The sequence below is a fragment of the Nannobrachium achirus genome (genome assembly GCF_963921795.1).
Source record: "Nannobrachium achirus genome assembly, chromosome: 18".
NCBI classification, from domain to species: domain Eukaryota; kingdom Metazoa; phylum Chordata; class Actinopteri; order Myctophiformes; family Myctophidae; genus Nannobrachium; species Nannobrachium achirus.
In genome coordinates, this window is record NC_137825.1 from 26004864 (window position 1) to 26023123 (window position 18260).

Here is an 18260-nt window from a genome sequence, read left to right on the forward strand (position 1 = left end):
TCCGTTCAGGCATTCTTGAGATAATAGCCATTATGTTTTACACTGTTGTGAGCTTGGAGGTCTGCTACCTGAGTTGTATGGGGGTTGTATGGGGGTTAAACATGCAAAATCGCGATTGAAATCATGTTCACTAGTTTTGATGGGGTCCAAAAAAAAAAAATTCAAAAAAAAATTTTAATTTTTTTTTTTTTTTTTTTTTTTGAATCACGAGTATACACGTGATTGGCACTGTGGGATGCGCTAATATATCACGTGTATACTCGTGATTGGCACAGAATGAGTTAACAGTTAAAGCGTTGTAATTGGGATTGAAAGATTCAGAATCCATATTGCATTCGAATGTTATGTAAGCCTGCCAAACACAGAAGACAGACGTCTTTTCTTTCTACAATCTCCAGCCTATACGGCCGCGGTGCTGAGAAATGCAAGCTTGCTAGATCAATTCATGGTTCAAACTTATTTGTATTCTATAGCCTATTTTTAATTAAGCTGTGTGGGTTTCGATACAAGTCCGGTCTGGAGAACGGGAGACGGGACGCGATGCGCTCGTAATAATGTGATGAAAGCTGGAATCTTTACCAACTCTTTTTACGTGCAGCGTGAAAAAAACACAGCTACTACACATCAGCGATCCTTTCTGAACCGTATGTGTTGTTGCATGAAGAATAATTCTTGTAAAATCCATTTGTAGGTTCAGGGTGAGAGAGAGAAAGAGACTGACAAAAAAAGAAGTGACGAGCAGCAAGCTGTCAGACACATGCGTGCGATTCCAAATCAGGCATCAGGCAGTGTGGCGGTTGCCATGTCTGCTAATTATAAGCGACTCTGGGCTTGATTTTCGTAAAAGTTGCTTTGTAGGTTGATAGTTGCTGGTTGCGTTTTATTTGTTGTGAGGTTGTAGATCGGCAATGTTCAAGTAGCTGATGCGGCGATGCATATAGTTTTAAAGCTCGTGTGGCCTAGATAATATCACTTTTTGGGGCTCATTTTCGTACACTTGGTTGCTTATTTTTCTCGCAAAGTCTGGCAACTGGTCTTTCATGCCGTTACAATGGTTTAGTGAAAACGAGCGATACCAGCATTTTTGCTGCCGATGAGGGCATGTGAAAACACCCAAAAAACGAAACTCTCGGCAAGTTATGCTAATTATAATTATTTATTTTGCAGGAAAAATTCCGGAATTGCAATGAAAACATGCCTCAAGGCGGACATTATTCATTCCGGATCTATCTTCAATTTTGTTCATCTGGATCCTGAACATCTCAGCAAGATACCGGTAGGTATCATTGTCCTTTTCGCTTTTACGCATGTCCACCTCCAGGCCATCCGCTTGGGTGGACAGCTTTTCAAACTTTTTAGCACGGGAGCCCTTAGTTGTCCTTTTAGGGCCTTGAGCATAATCTCCATTCTCTGTTAAACCATTCTGAATGGGGTCTAGACTAGAGCTTGCCCAAATTACATCTTTCACGATTGAAGTTACCATTCCTTGCCAGGATGCCATCTGCGTCTCGATTGATTGTTTGATTAGCTTAGCCATGTCCCCTGGCAGAACGCTGGAATGCTGTCCTCCGTCTGAATCTTGCATTTTTGGAGCGAATGGATCAATATTTGGGTCCATAACGTGAAACTCGGTCTTTATCTGTATCAACGTTGAAAAAAATAATTATACTGGGTAGTACCGGTATGTAGTATGAGTCAGTAATGTTATAAAAAAGAGGAAACTATATCAGCACTCAGTGCCGTGCGATCATCTTGCTTTGTGCCTCACGTGACTCTCCTGTCATTGTTTTCTGTTGCTGTTGGTAGTCATTGTTGCCAGTTCCCACCTGATATCATGTGGGAGTCCAGACTTCTCCAGACCATGCTGGATGACTGCTAGCTTGCATAACATCTTCAGGCTGGGATTTAAGTCTAGGATGTACAGGTCACCAGAGTTGAGGCTGTTTCTTCCTCCATGGACGACAATACAATCTCCCACAACGCAACAGCACATCCCATAAATAGCAGGGGGGGCTTTCCCCTTGGGCTCAATCTGCTTCCAGGAAAAGGTCTCTGGACTGAATTTCCACAGAACTAATGATGACTGATTGATGAACTGGTTCCCAGTATGGCCACCACATATGTACAGCTCTCCATTGTAGGCAAAGGCTGAATGACCCCAGCGTCCTTCTGGGATAAGGTGTGCAGAAGGCATGTTCAGCCAGCAGTTAGTCTCTGTGTCAAACACTGTGTTGTTGTTCAAGTGGCCGCTCGGCGAGCCCACAGAGCCCCCAAATACAAACATCTTTGTCCCAATGATGGTGGCAGAGTGTACTGATGAAGCAGGTGGTGGAGTGCCTCTGGTGCTGATTAAAGACCAGAGCATTATGGTGGTGTCAAACTTGTAGATGTCATTAGTATATATGGAGTTAGCCCAGTGTTCACTTTTCCTCCATAAATATACATAACCTTCTCCAGGACACAGGCTGAGTGGTCTATTCTTCCTCCTGGAATAGTCCCAGAAATATTGGGTTTGAACCAGCTGTGTGTGTTGACATCAAAGGCATAAAGCACATTGCATAAAGGATAAATTCCTCCCAAGATGTAGACAATTTCTTCTACCAGCACAGCTGTGTGGCCCCAGCGCCCGGAGGGAACCTCAGTGGGTCTTTGTCCTCTTCCATTTTTCACTGGTGGCAACTTCCTCCAACGCAAAGACAATGTGTTGAAGATGTGGATCTGAATCTGATCACATTTCTGGTCTATGATTCCTCCAAAAAAGTACAGCTTGTGTCCGAATACCACAGCAGCATGGAAGGCATTCTGTGGTCCTCCTTTCAGATGTATCGTCCAGTGCATCATTTCACACAACAGCACCACCGCGAATCAGTGCAACACTTTCCAGGATAAGTTGTTAAGTTGAAATAAGTTGTTGAATGACATTTTTCTTAATTGGACATTTACTTTTAAAGGACTGTTACATTGGTTGTGAACTTGTGATGACAATGTTGTGATGTCATTGCGTGATAACATAATTATGTAGAATATGCAATAATGCAACCATCCAATCATCCATCCACCCACCAAGGAGAACATGCTGTGTTACGTATAATAAGCTGGCAGCGATTCCAGCAGGAGCTCTCAACCCCCAGAACTCAATGTGTTATTGCGACCCTCAGGTCCCAGTTACTATCAAAACCTCCACCGGCTGTCAGTCCGTCAGTCTGTCCATCACATCATGTCACACTTTTGCCCTACTCATATCTCCGCCACCCCAGTATCCATGGCAAACTTTGCACACTACTGCCAAACCACAACCTCCACCCCATCATTTCTCACATGGCCCTCTTCTAGCGCCACCATGAGGCCGATTCAATAATCTCTCCATCTCAGGGATCTCACAGCTGTTCTCTCTTTGCATTCTGTTTACAACTGCAGTCTGCGCGCCACTGCAGGCACTCGTAATGGGGGCGGTGCCAAGATCTAAACAAGCCATTCACGTTGTTTTGATCCTTCCAAAATAACGAACAGGAGTAACTCGAGGCAAAGATGGCGCTGGAGGTGACAGATTCTGTGCAGCCGCGTAGATCTGCAAATGGGCGTGGGAGAGGATCTTGGACGTGGGAAAGGATCTTAGAACACAAGGACATTGTGGGCCTCCAGCGACATCAAAGAGTTTGACGCGTAGGCACCCGCTGAGTTAATAAAGGATAAAATAAACCAAATGTCCATATACAGTATGGGCATTCCCAGATGATTCCCTATTAGGCATCAAAACCAGGCCCTAACTTGCCAAGGCCCTGCTTGATTTTACTAATTAACATACGTTTTATGCCCAAATATGGAGATCCCTGTCCCAATGTCATCAATATTAAGGACATATCTGGGAATGCCCACATTTGGTAATGCCCATATATGGGCATGTTTTGACATAACATTGTTGACTATCATGCAGGGGTCTCCATATATGGCTAACTGGTCCGATATATACATCACTGGCCAGATGGCCAAGAACTGGCGCGAAGGGCGAGGTCTCATGTCACCCTGAGGCGTCTTACTAGTATTATATTCTTTGCACCAAAGGTTACTCACTAACAGGATTAAGAATGTTTATAACAGGCAAAAATCACTTACGTGGTTTTACCCATAACCATGGCTAAATTCCCTACTCAGTTCAAAATCAGCATTTTACAATAATAATATCTAATCTTGAATTTAATAATATCTCAAATTTATATAGCGCTTTTTCGAGTACCCAAAGACGCTTTACGTGGGGGGCAAGTGAGAACTAAGAAATGTTATGCTTTATAAACCATAACACAGTTTCTCTAGGTAATACTTTAGGGCAGTATTGTGTAGGTGGAGGTGGTGGTCACCTGCTCGTGGCTCCACAGTCCGGTTTGCATTGGGGTCCATGAAGATGAATCTTCCTCCAGTGAAGTCAGAGCCATAATCAGAAAGGTACAGCAGGGATGTGTAGTCAAAGGAGCCATAAGTCACCTGCAACATGACGAAGATGGAGAATGCAGTTAAAAAACCCGACCTCATTAACTTTCCTACCATGAATTCAACCGGACAAGTGTGAATCGTAGTGAAAGACTAATCTTCTTAAAGTGTAGTGAAAGTGGTCAAGTATTTCTGTGCGTTTCATAAATATTTAACCAATGAAAAGTATTAAGAAGAGCTTGTGACAAAGTAATAACTACATCTTTTCCATTTCCTGAAAATCACCAGTTGTCGCCCTTAAAGGTTTACGCCCGAGAGCGATGATATACATGCTATTCATGCTCGGCATATCACAACGATCCTGTGGTGATTGATGTTCAAATCCAAATCAATGAACTCAGTCATCTGAATGATACAGTAAGTGGCTTAGATAATGCGACATTAGACAAGCTGACAGCTTGAGATGGATCTAGCCAACACGCCTAGCCATGCAGCAATAAATACACCCACAAGGAGTCGAACAGTAATTGTGAAGTCTCTACGACTGTGAGTGCAAACCCGTAGCACTAGAGCGCCTTCGTTCTGGTGGAGGACCAGTGAGATTAATCCACCAAGACCGGAGGCCGATTCTACAAATGCGGTTCCCAAATGTTTTTGTGCCAAGGACCCCTTGGTGTATTTGGCCGGCAGAGTCCTCCATCTGAAAATATTGTGTTCTAGGGACCCCCAGAAGAGAATATTTGTGTTACAAAATGCAAAACTAATCACTAAGTGTTCATGCTTGTATATTTGCTATTTATTTTAAAAAAAATCAAACCTCGGTTCGAATTGAAGCGGTGAACTTTTATTCTATGTGTTCTAGAGCTATGAACTCTGTGATCTATACATTCTTCCAATTCTGAATGAATGAATGATTTTATCTGGAGGGCCGAATTGTCATGTGACCAATCCTCCAAGTATGGTCTCATTGGACATTTTTAATCATCCAATCATCAGACCGGGATGGACGTTACACACATATTCTGGATGTACGGGACAGATAAAACCTGTTCATTCTGGACTGGAATGACCATATATGGACATGAACGGGACACACATGGGACACACACGGGACACACGTGTACAGGACAGATAAAACCTGTTCTGGACTGGAATGACCATATATGGACATGAACGGGAAACACATGGGACACACACACGGGACACACGTGTATGGGACAGATAAAACCTGTTCATTCTGGACTGGAATGACCATATATGGACATGAACGGGACACACAAAGCCACTCCTTGGAAGCGGCTTTCACCGCTTCAAAAACTGTTCTAAATCTGCTCATAAGTTTTATGAAAAATGTATGTTGCTATATAGTTAACTAGACCAGGTCAACCTGGTTGTGCCAGACCCCGGTTCTGCCAACCCTCTGGGCCCTCCGGTCATCATCATTTATGACATCATGCCTTTTGTAGGCATGTCATCATCATGTCATCATCATATATACCCTTTATATAGAAAACCCGGACAGACATTTGCTTATGTAGGCCTACCCATTTCGTGGGTCTGGCAAAAATCTAAAATGACATAATGCTTTCCGGTTTTAATGGGTTAACTGATGAGGGAAATTGCAGGAACCATCCTCCAGGGTCAACAGAGATGTCTGCGGCGCATTGATTTCTGGAGCTAAAGGACATTGGTTTTTCCACTGTAACAGTCAGCCTCATTACGTTGCCAAGATTATTCCCCCTCCGTGAATGACGGAAAGGGCACTTTTCCCGCCACCTCATGACTGCACCACGACACCACATCAGCAATATGATTCATGGAGAGGAATTACCACCAAAGACGTTGGAAGCCATTTACATTTAAATGAGGGCTGGGTTAGCCAATTAGCCCCAAAATGGCGGCAGACAGATGGGCGGGAGACTGGGGGCTTTTGGATTAAAACGGTCCGTCTGTCAAGGGGCAGGAGGAGAGGATGACTGGAGGTAAATTAATATGGCTGAGAAACTCTGGGGAGACGGGGCTGTGAACAGAAGCACGGGCAAACAGGTAATGTTCCACGAAATTATAGAAGCAGAACAAATATACCAGATAAATATACAGATCCCTGTGGGCAAATTCAGGCGTCGTAGCAACAACAGCGAGTCCTGAATATATATAGGTGTACTGCATGATCATGGAGGCGTCATAGCTGAATGGTTAGGGAGCCCACCTGGGGAACCAGAGCCCCTGGTTGTCCCTGGTTCGATTCCAGCAGGCCAGGGTAGCAATGTCGATGTATGTCCCTGAGCAAGACTCTTAAGCCCTAATTGCTCACGTGCTCCTTGTGGGCAGCGAATCAGCTGGGTTGGGCTGAAAATACAGAATTTCCCACTCCGGTAGGAAGTAGTTAACTATTATTATTGATCCAATGCATAGAAATGCTGAGCGGACCCGGTTTCCTCGATTTTGGATCAAGAGGAAAATATGGAAGCGATTATGAAAGAGATTCATTATTGGGGCATGGCTGGCATGTCACTTGCTCAGAGGATCCTATACCATATTCTTCACATCACATAAGAGAATGTTTATTGTATTTTATTTTGTATCCTACTCATAAACAACCAGAAGGAGGCGGAACAAGGCAGAAGGAGCCTGCTGGTTGAACGGTCAGGGACCAATCAGAAGGCTGATAATGGGTCGATTGCAGGTCATTGCTAGGGCTGTCACGATATGACATTTTACATGACGATTAATTGTCACTCAAATAATTGGCGAATAACGATTTAATTGTCTATTCGTCGTTGATAATTACATTTCTGTTTGGCTTTTAGGCTTTGAAGTTGCATATGGTAGATATGACACATAACCTAAATATACAAATACATTACTGACATATTTGACAACTTAGTACTTAAAAAATAACATTGATAGTGGAAATAGCCAATCTACAAGCTCACAGTGATGCGACGCGTTGTGAGCTTGTAGATCTGCTATTTCCACTATTTCGGAAATTTTTCAACATTCACGATTATGACGATTATGACAAAATAATTGCGATAATGTCAAGTAATCACGATTAGACGATTATGTAATAATTGTGACAGCCCTACAGACACATGCACGTGCACACGTGTGATAATAAAGCTGTGTCGAGAAAGCTACACTCTAACTCTACGGATGAAAATAAAGATGGAGAGCCGAGGAATTATACACATAATGAGATTTACAGTGTGGACTAGGAAAGGAATAAGTTGCACATTATCCACATTCATGATCAGGGGTGTCGCACTGAATTCTGGGCCCTGGGTACAAGGATTCACTGCGGGCCCCCCATGAATGTTCTTCATAGGGGGAGGGGGTTTAACCCATTTAGACTGGGAACGCATTATTACACATTATTTTGAGATTTAACTATTGAAAAATAGCAGATATACAAGCTTTGAAAAACCTACGTTTCTATGTCAGTGCTCAAACTTTTTCATGTGAAGGACCCCCAAAATGATATGTATTTGGCCACGGACCCCCCCCCCCCCCCCATCTCAAAATATTTAGTTCCAGGGACCACCCAGAAGCAAAATTTGAGTTACAAATGATCGCTTAAAAAATACATATATTCAAAGATTTGCAGACATTTTCACGACTTTAAAAAAAATGTATACCTTAAGTATAAAATAATTAAGGCCCCCTCCACCTTGGGCCCTAGTAACTCAGTCCCACTCCCTCCCCCCCTCCCCCCCCCCCCCCCCCCCCCCCCCTTGTGACGCCCCTGTTTATGATCATAAACATCTCTCTCAAAAATGTGCCTGGTCTCCTCTCAGCAGAAAACAGATGTGAATATGAAAGATCTGGAGATGCCGCACACATAATGAACAGGCAATGATGGCAAATGTTACTGAACTGTTACCCCCCCCCCCTCTCGCTCTCTCTCTCTCTCTCTCTCTCTCTCTCTCTCAGGCGCTCCCCCGCTCTCTCTCTCTCTCTCTCTCTCGCTCATTTCAGTGTCAGTTTGCGATGCTCGCACTGAATGTAAAGCCATGGGAATTAAGGAATGCACGCACGGTCAGCAATCAACCCACATAAACAAATATTATACACTTAATTGAAGTTCTTTATGAGGAGATGGAGTGGAGACAGAAGGAAGAACAAAGCCTTTTCAACTCTCCCAAAGTTGCATAACATGCGCATGAACGCACTGTCTGTGTCACCACTCGACAGTGAGTATTGGATTCATTGCTGGCCAGATGAATGATGAATCTATCAATCTTATGGAGCAATTGCTATTTTTCATTATTCTGAAGTCAAGACATGGTATTGTATTGTTGGCATGAAACATGATGCAACAGAAAGACCTTGTTGTGAAAGCAGTGTGCCACATGCAGACAGCCTGCGTGATTAGTCCAATATAATTAATTCCCTTATGCAAGATTGAAGCGTTTTTTCTTTTTAGCCTACTTTTTCATTCAATTCGTTTTCAGTCCCAACTATGCAGTAGGCCTAATACTTTAACTGTTGATATTGGCTGTTTGTGCACCTGCTTGTAATGTATGCATTAAAATGATTATGTCCTGTATTTTCTTCAGATGTCCGGTAAATTTTAATCATGCTGGTCACGGTGACTGGCAGTTTAAAATCCTAGCGCGAAGTCTGGTTCCAACTGTATCTAAATCATTTGTGTTTAAAGCTCCTTCTGACTGGAACAATCTACCTGTTCATATTCGTTCAATGACATCTTTTCAATTGTTTAAGCCTGCTCTGTCCTCTCACCTTGAGATTACCTGTTCATGTTCTGAATAATCATCATTATAACAGATCTATGATGCAATGATTGATATATGTGCTATGTATACTGTTGTTATTGTTGGAGTTGTTGTTTTGTTGTGTTATGTTTTGTTTTCTGTTTCGTTTGTATTGGCTGGTTGATGTTGTTTGAATTGTCTGTAAAATATTTTGTCTTAATGTACAGTATGAAGTATATTTTGTAATTTGTGGAACCCCTTGAAAACCAGATGGCTCATCTCAAGGAACTGTTCCTAATAAAGACATTTCAGACCAAGTGAGAGGACTGTGAGAAAGTTCCCAGTGGTGCGTGAAGTGCCTCAATCAATTCTCAATGACGCCTTCCCTACGCTGTTGGTCCATGTTGAGAGCAGTGTTAATTTTGACAGCATATTTTGATTTAGTATTAGATTTTAGTCTACTAATTTGCGACGCGTTGTGAGCTTGTAGATCGGCTATTTTTTGGCAAAGTAATTTGATAGAGAGTGAAAAAAAGACTGTATCAACAGTACGAATGTTATAAGTACCTTTTACCAATTATAGAGGGTTTAAGTGGTACCGGATATGCAGCGAGGCAAATAAAAGGACGAATCACGATATCACGATAAATTAAATCTCCACCATACGATTATCGTGAGTGTTTTTTATAACGATAAACTATAATATCGCGTATTGTCCCATCCCTACGTACAAGTCTGTTACCTTATCCACGTGTGGGTGCCAGTACTCGTCGTGTGCCATCTTGGCTGAAGTGCTGTTGATTCTGGAGAAGAAGGTGGGCTTGGTGAGATACATCAGGGACGGCTCCAAACCAAACGTCTCGGCTATCACCGCCTGGATACGGCCACGCACGTTTCTAAGACGAGGAAAACACACACACACACACACACACACACACACACACACACACACACACACACACACACACACACACACACACACACACACACACACACACACACACACACACACACACACACACACACACACACACACACACACACACACACACACACACACACACACACACACACACACAACCTGTCAGGCCAAGGACCAAGGACCTCCAACGGAAACAAGACAGCAAGGGCCGCAAGAGTTTTTTTTTGGGGGGTGTTCCTTTTAGGCAGGGTGTTTGACTTGTTTTGACTGTACTTGATTTTTACTTCATTTGTGTCTAATAAAATCTTCAATCAATCAATCAAAACCTGTCAGGACACACCCGATACACAATGACACAGCAACATATACTGACATTTGACACGTCGAGTCGACATCAGACGTGGTGAATGAACACAGGCACTATAAATACATCCAATATTATATATTAATATTATAGACACCAAGACTGTCATACAACAGGGAAATGCTGCAAAAGCATGATAACATTATATGGCATCATTTTACAAGAGATATCTCCACAATTCTATATATTGTGTGTGTGTGTGTGTGTGTGTGTGTGTGTGTGTGTGTGTGTGTGTGTGTGTGTGTGTGACTTTTGTTCTTGTCCATTTTAGAGCGGTGCTAACCGCTCCTACATCTGGCTTTGTCTGTTCGTCCCGACTGTCATTGGTCAATTGTTGTACGCATGGCCATGGTCACATTGGCAAAGCTTCGCAGGACGCTTAACATAATTAACTCATAAATAGCACTGCTCACTTCACAATGGTTGTGATTTTTATTTCACCTAGAGTAAAGTTTTTTTCTGTAACCCCAAAAGTCCATTGTGTTCAATGGACTTTTTCTGTCCCTTTTCTGATTGGACAATATAATGTCCAATCGGACAGGATTGGTCAAGCTTCATGTGACATCACAATATGTAATATAAAGAATTCATCAGGAACAGTACACACTACACAGTTCTTTTCCCAGGGGATTCCTCACAACTCGCGTCAGTGCAACCACACTTGCAATTTATTCTTTCTAGTTTTTAGTTCTTACTGGAAGATGTGTTGGTACCTAAAATATGTTATGTGTGTATCCTTTGCTGTACATGTCCTCTGTGAGGGCAAAAGAAAATAAACTCTGCTTTCCTATGGAGTTCTATAATAATAACAGTGTGCCCTAACATAGTTGAAAACAATTGAACACCCTTGTGGGTCCATTTTACACTCCCAGAGTTAAATTAGGATTCAGGATTCAGCAGTGTACCCGATGGGTGGTAGGGTTATGGTTTAAACCAGGGGACTTTCAACAGGGGGTCCGGGACGCCTAGGGGGTCCTCAGAGTTACAACAGGGGGTCCGGGACGCCTAGGGGGTCCTCAGAGTTACAACAGGGGGTCCGGGACGCCTAGGGGGTCCTCAGAGTTACAACAGGGGGGCCGCCAAATCTTGGTGTGATAGAAACTTTTTTGCTCCTTTTTTATATTAACCACTTGAACTTTAGTCAAACCAAATTCTGAGAACTTTAGTCAAAAATAGCCGATCTCACAACTGGCATTGTGAGCTTGTAGATCGGCTATTCTCGGCAAAGAGGTTTGGTGTATTGGGGAAAAAGAGCAGACTAAGTACAGAGTGAAAGGTCAAGTTTATTAAGTATTGACCGTTCAAGTGGTTAAATATCTGAAAACACAAATTGAAATAAATCCAAAATACACTGACGATTGTGCTGTCAAACAATTAAACTATAAATACAATTAAAATAAGGTTGTGGGGGTCCCTGCTTCATCTCTTTCTCAACTTGGCCTGAAAACGTTGAAGACCCCTGGTTTAAACATAGATGGCCGTTAATCAAAGTTAGTCAATCAGTCACCTGTAAAGCTCGAAGTCCTCCTGTGTGAATACCTCCCCGATCTGATCCCCAAAGTACCTGTGGTCACATCCCCAACAGAGCCACAAGCACAGACACAGATGATCACAGACATAGACCACCACAGACACAGACCACCACAGACACAGACGACCACAGACACAGACAATCACAGACGAACAGCAGACACAATAAAACAGTCACAAACTCACACAATGAAAGACAAGTCCCAGACAGGGCAGACAGGGAAGGGAACAGAGCAAAACAGAATCATTAGCATACGGTACCACACTGAACACGGCACAGCACACAATTATTCAAGCGGGCACACCAGACGCCACCCAGCCATTCAAACATGGCAGATGGGAAACGTCTGACTGCCCCGACGTTCCCTGACAGAGGATTGGCATTCATCAACTTTTCAGATGGAACCAGCTTAACGGTACTGAAGGGTTGCGTTTCTGTCCCTGATCAATGGACTAGGAAGCATAAAGAAGGGCACGGAGAAATGAATGGAGGAGGGTGCAGTGTCAGGAAAGTAGAGAGACACAGATTAGTGAATGGGGCAAAGACAGGGAGATGGAGCCAGATAGTCCAGGGGCATTCTCAACCTTTTTAAGCAACAGGGGGACCCCTCCACCCTGGCAAGCAATTGGAATCGTAGGAGTTGAGGCATTACATTTAGTTTGACTCGGTTCAACAGATGAATACAGTGTTGTGAAAATAGCAGATCTACATTATTTCAAAATGTTTGTCTCTTTTTTAGATTATTTGACAATTTGGCCAATGTTTCACCAGTTGTTATAGTATAGTTTGTTGATTGCTTTTGATGCAGTAATCTTTTTTAGGTAGTGTGTCAACTGAGATAGTCCCCCTACTGGATGAAACATTGACTGTGACTGGTTTTGTGTTTGGGCCACACTGTGAGCCATTTTAGTACGTGAAACAACGTCTTCTCTACACGTAACCACCACGTACCAAGTCTGGTTATCCCAGGGGACCTAGACCGACCGTAGACTAAAGATATGAGAGAGAAATGCTCCAGATAAGATCTCGGACTGAATGACAGGCAGAGTGCAAACCGATAGTTACCCGCCCCCCAGAGGTCCAGTGGTGGACTAATAAAGTGGACAAAGAGGAACCAGCATCAACAGGATCCATGAATAAACTATACTCTTTGTTCAATACATTTGTGTGTTATCAGATATAGGGGCGATATTCCTGTGTCCTGTGGGATGCAAACACAACTAGTTGTCAAGACACACATTAGCAGAGGAACAGAACAAATGTATACAGTATGCATACCTGTAAATGTTGACAAACTGTTTTCCCATTGACAGCGCTCCAGAGTGTAGGTCCAGGATCGAGGCCTAAAGTAAAAACAAAACATGAATTCTCCAAGTACAAACAATTGAATTAACAAATAATAATAGCTGAACTGAAAATAAAAGAGGGATGAAAAAATTCATATGAGAACACATCCATTGCATCGTATAACTGCTGCAACTTGGCTGTGTCATAGTTTACTTATTATTGCTGTGAACTGGGACTCTCTATTGTCTTTAACAAGCCAGCCAATATAATAAGTCACTTTCTCTGAAGTCCCCTGTGGTTTTACCTTCCATTCATTTTGGTGTGTTAACACTCTATAAACAACAAATGTATTGGCTGGGGACCAAGCCGGCAGGGGTGGAGTGCAGAGGGTAGGGCAGATGAAGGTCATCCAGAGAACATGGACAAGAATGTTACAAACACTTTTCCCCCTTGGGATAATAAAAGGTATCTATCTATCTACACTGCCTCACTTGCAGGCGACAGGCGTGCAAGATGCTGTGCTCTGTCATATCAGCCCAGCAAAGTGTATACTGTACCAGCCTGCCCTCTAGTGACAAGAGAGGGCAAATGCAGCTAAAAAGCTGTATAACTACTTAGAAAAAAACACCACCCATGGGTAGTTCATTAAGTTAAACTGGTTTAATACATATTTACAATGACATTTTTAACAGCTGTTTGGTTTATTATTAGGAGAGTGAGTCGACCTCTCTTCAAACCCTTCAGTATTATTCTAACTAAACTGTATAAATGATGTTACAGGTAGAGTATACTCACTCCTCCTTCTGACCCAGCGAGAGATAGTCCCCTCTCAGCCAACCTACGCAAAGGAAGAGTATTGAAATGAACTTTACAGTAATGGAGAGAAGGAACAGAATGAAAGAGAATGCATTAAGTGCTAGAACAGACTGCAGTCATTTGTATAATAGTGTCTAGTGTCTAGAGTCTAGACTGTCTGTCTACCTTCTCAGTGCCTGAGCCTCCTCCTTCGTCACCACGCCATCTGTGACAGCGCGGCCACACTTCTTAGGAGTGCATCCTGGGAACACATAACGGATGTGGTCCAATTTAAATGACCACCAGACATTGACCATCATTAACCCTGACTGTGCCCAGTAGCTTGTGGGGCGGCATAGCTCAGGGGTAGAGAAACCGTTATTAGAGCACGAAGGGTTCCCGAAGGGTTCCCAGTTCGAATCCGGGCTCCCCCTGAGTTAATGCCGAAGGGTCCTTGGGCAAGACTCTGAACCCCACATTGCTCCCGGTGAGCTGGTTGGTGCCTTGCATGGTTTCCTCCGCCACCGGTGTATGAATGTGTGCGTGAATGGGTGAATGTAATGCACAATCTCTGTAAAGCGCTTTGGATAAAAGCGCTATATAAATGCACCATTTACCATTTAATAGCTTTACATGGAACAATTAAGACTTAAGAATCACCACCTAAGAGCAGATAATAGCGCTGCATAGGGTAGGAGAGACAGGAAACAGGGAGCGAGAGACTGGGAGTGACACACAACAAAAGGTCGTCAGGCTCTGGGAATCGAACCCGTGGCGGCTCAATGTCAGGCTGCATTACAGTCTTTTATCTGTAGTGTTTCGCAAAGACAAAATAATTCACCGGCTTCACGTCATTTCATTATGGTCACGTTTCAACAAGAGGCCACCTGTTAAAACCCATTTAGAACGGGTACACATTATTGTGTATCATTATTTTAGATTGTAGATCTGCTATTTTTGAAAAATCGTGAAAATTAGAATTTTGACCCGATTCTATAAGTGTCTTTTGAATCCTTCTAAGATTTTTTGAAAAACCTATGTTTCTATGTCAGCAATCTGGCCAGCCATCGTCAAAGAAAAGGTCCTTTTCACTTAAATGGAGCTCAGTTGGTCTGTTCTTGAGAGACTACTATGTCAGTGGTTCTCAAACCTTTTCATGTGAAGGACCCCCAAAATGATATTTATTTGGCCACGGACCCCCATTCAACATATTTAGTTCCAGGGACCCCGCAGAAGCAAAATAAGTTACAAACGTTCGCTTTGAAAATACGTATATTCAAAGATTTGCACACATTTTTACGACTTTTTCAAAATAGCAGATCTACAAGCTTGCAGCGTGGCACTCGGTGCCGCGCTGTGAGCTTGTATATCTGCTATTTTTCACTGGTTAAAGCATTCAATAATTCTAGGCCTAAATGGATTAAACGCGAAGGAAACTCACCAGGGTAACGCTTGTAGTTCTCATAGTCTGTAGAGCACGGCACGCTGAAGACTCTGGGGTGCGGGGACACCTGTTCCTTCCATCTGACGAGGGTCTCTGTGACCTCGCTGTCCCCCAGGGTGACATAGAACCACGCTCCCAGACTGCAGACACACACCGCCCCGAGCAGCAGCAGGAGCAGAGGGACTCTGGTGCCTCTCCATGCAGACGCTTGCCGCAGAGCATTGCCCCTGAGGACGAGAGGAGAAAGCATTGTGGGACCAGCAGTGACTAGAGCACTTATGACGGATACAGGATAGGTGGGCACTATAGGGACATCTGGGCACCTGCAACTCCATGTAAAATAGTAAAAAGAAAAAGAAAAGAAAATTGTCTTAACGAATCCACAGAGCACTGCCCTAGTTGCAGGGGCCGCTTGACACTGCAGTTATGATTGCCGCTCTGGGGATGTGTCTATGTGAACAAACATGCACGGTACATCATTATCAGACTTCATTTTATCCTTCAACTTCTTGTTTATGCCCCAAAATGACTTTTGTACAAATATTAGACCTTAATTGTCAAATGTTTAAGCATGTTCTAATCATGTATTACTACATACTAATATTTTTTTTTTAACCGTTTTGGACTAAATAGACAATTTTACATTGAGGTGCCCAGATGTCCCTAGTGCCCACCTAACCTATCCTGTTACACTTAGGAGCAGGACTATCATAAACGGTTCAACGCCCTGGTTCCCACAGGGGGCTGAACATTGTTTTGTCACTCAGACAACAGTAAACAAACCAACATGCAGTAGTGTATACAGGGTATCTGTACATTGATTACTTTTGAACGCCACTGCTTCAAAAGTAACGAACAAACTATAGCCTATATAAAAATGGCAACCTAAGAAAGAGGCCTCCTGAAACCTTTTCCTTGTCAAAGACCCCGAAATTGATATACTGTTTCCTTGTTTTTCCCAAGATCTCTTGAAAATGGCAGATGTACAAGTTCACAACGTGTCGCATTGCTTCATTTTCAAATAGCTGATGTATATACAGTTAAAGTGGTTAAACAGATTTTCATGCATTTTGCTGGGGAAGCCCTCAAGGACCCCTGGGTGTCCCCGGACCCCACTTTGAGAACCACTAATCTAGGCGATCAGATACCTAGTATCCATTCTCAATGTTAAGATGCATTGTTGTTGTGGTTAGAGAAGCCTTGGAATCAAGACTATCATATATGTAGGATATTTTATCGATTCTGACATGAAAGTAAAAGTCAGATTGGATCATACATCTTTGATCCAAGGCTATGGTTATAAGTACCCCTTCAACCACACATTCAGAAATCACTGTTTACAACTTATTTACAACTATTCCACAGACAAATAAAGGAGAAATGAAATGAGAGGGAAACAGAAAGACAAGCGAGAGAGAGAGAGATATTATGGAGTTCACTGAAGAGGTGGAGATTCGGTTTAAGGCAGGGGTCTTCAACAGGGGGTCCGGGACCGGAAGCCCTAGCCTAGAGGGTCCTCTCAGAGTTACTACAGGGGGTCCTCGAAATCTTAGAGTGATAGAAACATTTTTTTCTCATTTTTCATATTAACCACTTGAACCCTAACGTCCATATTCTGCGAACTTTAGCCAAAAATAGCAGATCTACAAGCTCATGTAGATCGGCTATTTTTGGCAAAGAGCTTTGGTGTAGAGGAGAAAAAGAGCAGACCAAGTACAGAGTGAAAGGTCAAGTTTATTAAGTATTGACGGTTCAAGTGGTTAAATATCTCAAAACACAAATTGACATGAATCCAAAATACACTGATGATTTTGCTGTCAAACATATGAAACTATATGGAATATATGATATTGGTTGTGGGGGTCCCTGCTTCATCTCACTCTCAAGTCTCAACTAAGGGGTCCTTGGCCTGAGAACGTTGAAGACCCCTGGTTTAAGGATATGGTCACTGTTTAAGAATGGATGTGATCCTGATCATCACCATCCCAGTCCCAGAACAGAATGCCCCGCCTGTTGGGGAGCATATAAACCTCCTTAACCACACCAAACCCAATGCCTAAACTTCACAATACAACCAGCGTTTTAAAGTCACAATAATGCATGCCACAGCATGCGTTTAGTAGCCTACTATTTCCCTTCATAGAAGCTACATTTTCAACACAGATGATGACTTACCTTTTGATTTTCTTTTCAATCCCATTTGCATCTGGAACTTTGGGATTTGCTCGCCGTTGCACTGTCATGATAAAATCCAGCGTGTTACCTTATATGCATTAATTAAAGAGTGCGGGGGGAAAGACCAGATTGTCCCCTGTAGTACAAGCAAGTCAAACGTGTTGGTACGGTTGGTATGGTTGGTATGGTACCAGGCTGGTACCATGGATGGATGGATGGTTCGGAATTGTGGTTTACTTCCTGTGTACCGCGTACCAGCTCCTCCCATTGGTCCTTCCCCAGAGCAGCTACGCGTTTTGATTGGACCACATCATCATCGACAGTGCATAGCCTGAAAAACAAACACACAGAAACACTTTGTAACATATTATACATCTTTTTATTTTATTTTATTATTTAAAATTAAAATATAATATGCCAATTATACAATTGTATTTCTTATTTTATTATGTCTACTCTATGATTAATATGTCTGACTTTCTATATTATAAACAAATACCCCAAAAAACACACACGAATTGCCCACTGAGCAGAGTGTTGATCGACCCTAACGCTGCTCTTGAATATTATGTCATCCCCAAAAATATATAGGCCTACAATCA

At 42.8% G+C, this 18260-nt stretch overlaps 1 protein-coding gene across 1 annotated transcript in view; it reads right to left on the reverse strand.

Annotated features, from left to right (window-relative positions):
* Positions 1 to 17878, reverse strand: part of ogfod3 (2-oxoglutarate and iron dependent oxygenase domain containing 3) — a 30648-nt gene extending 12770 nt beyond the window's left edge. Inside the window, exons 1-8 of the mRNA XM_080747059.1 lie at positions 17659 to 17878; positions 15481 to 15710; positions 14226 to 14301; positions 14040 to 14082; positions 13236 to 13300; positions 11934 to 11990; positions 9883 to 10036; positions 4356 to 4479 (exon numbers count right to left, since the gene is read on the reverse strand). Coding sequence (XP_080603185.1) covers positions 4356 to 4479; positions 9883 to 10036; positions 11934 to 11990; positions 13236 to 13300; positions 14040 to 14082; positions 14226 to 14301; positions 15481 to 15710; positions 17659 to 17726 — 817 coding nt within the window. The 5' untranslated portion in view covers positions 17727 to 17878. The remainder of the gene's footprint in view (positions 1 to 4355; positions 4480 to 9882; positions 10037 to 11933; positions 11991 to 13235; positions 13301 to 14039; positions 14083 to 14225; positions 14302 to 15480; positions 15711 to 17658) is intronic.
* Positions 17879 to 18260: the final 382 nt, after the last annotated feature.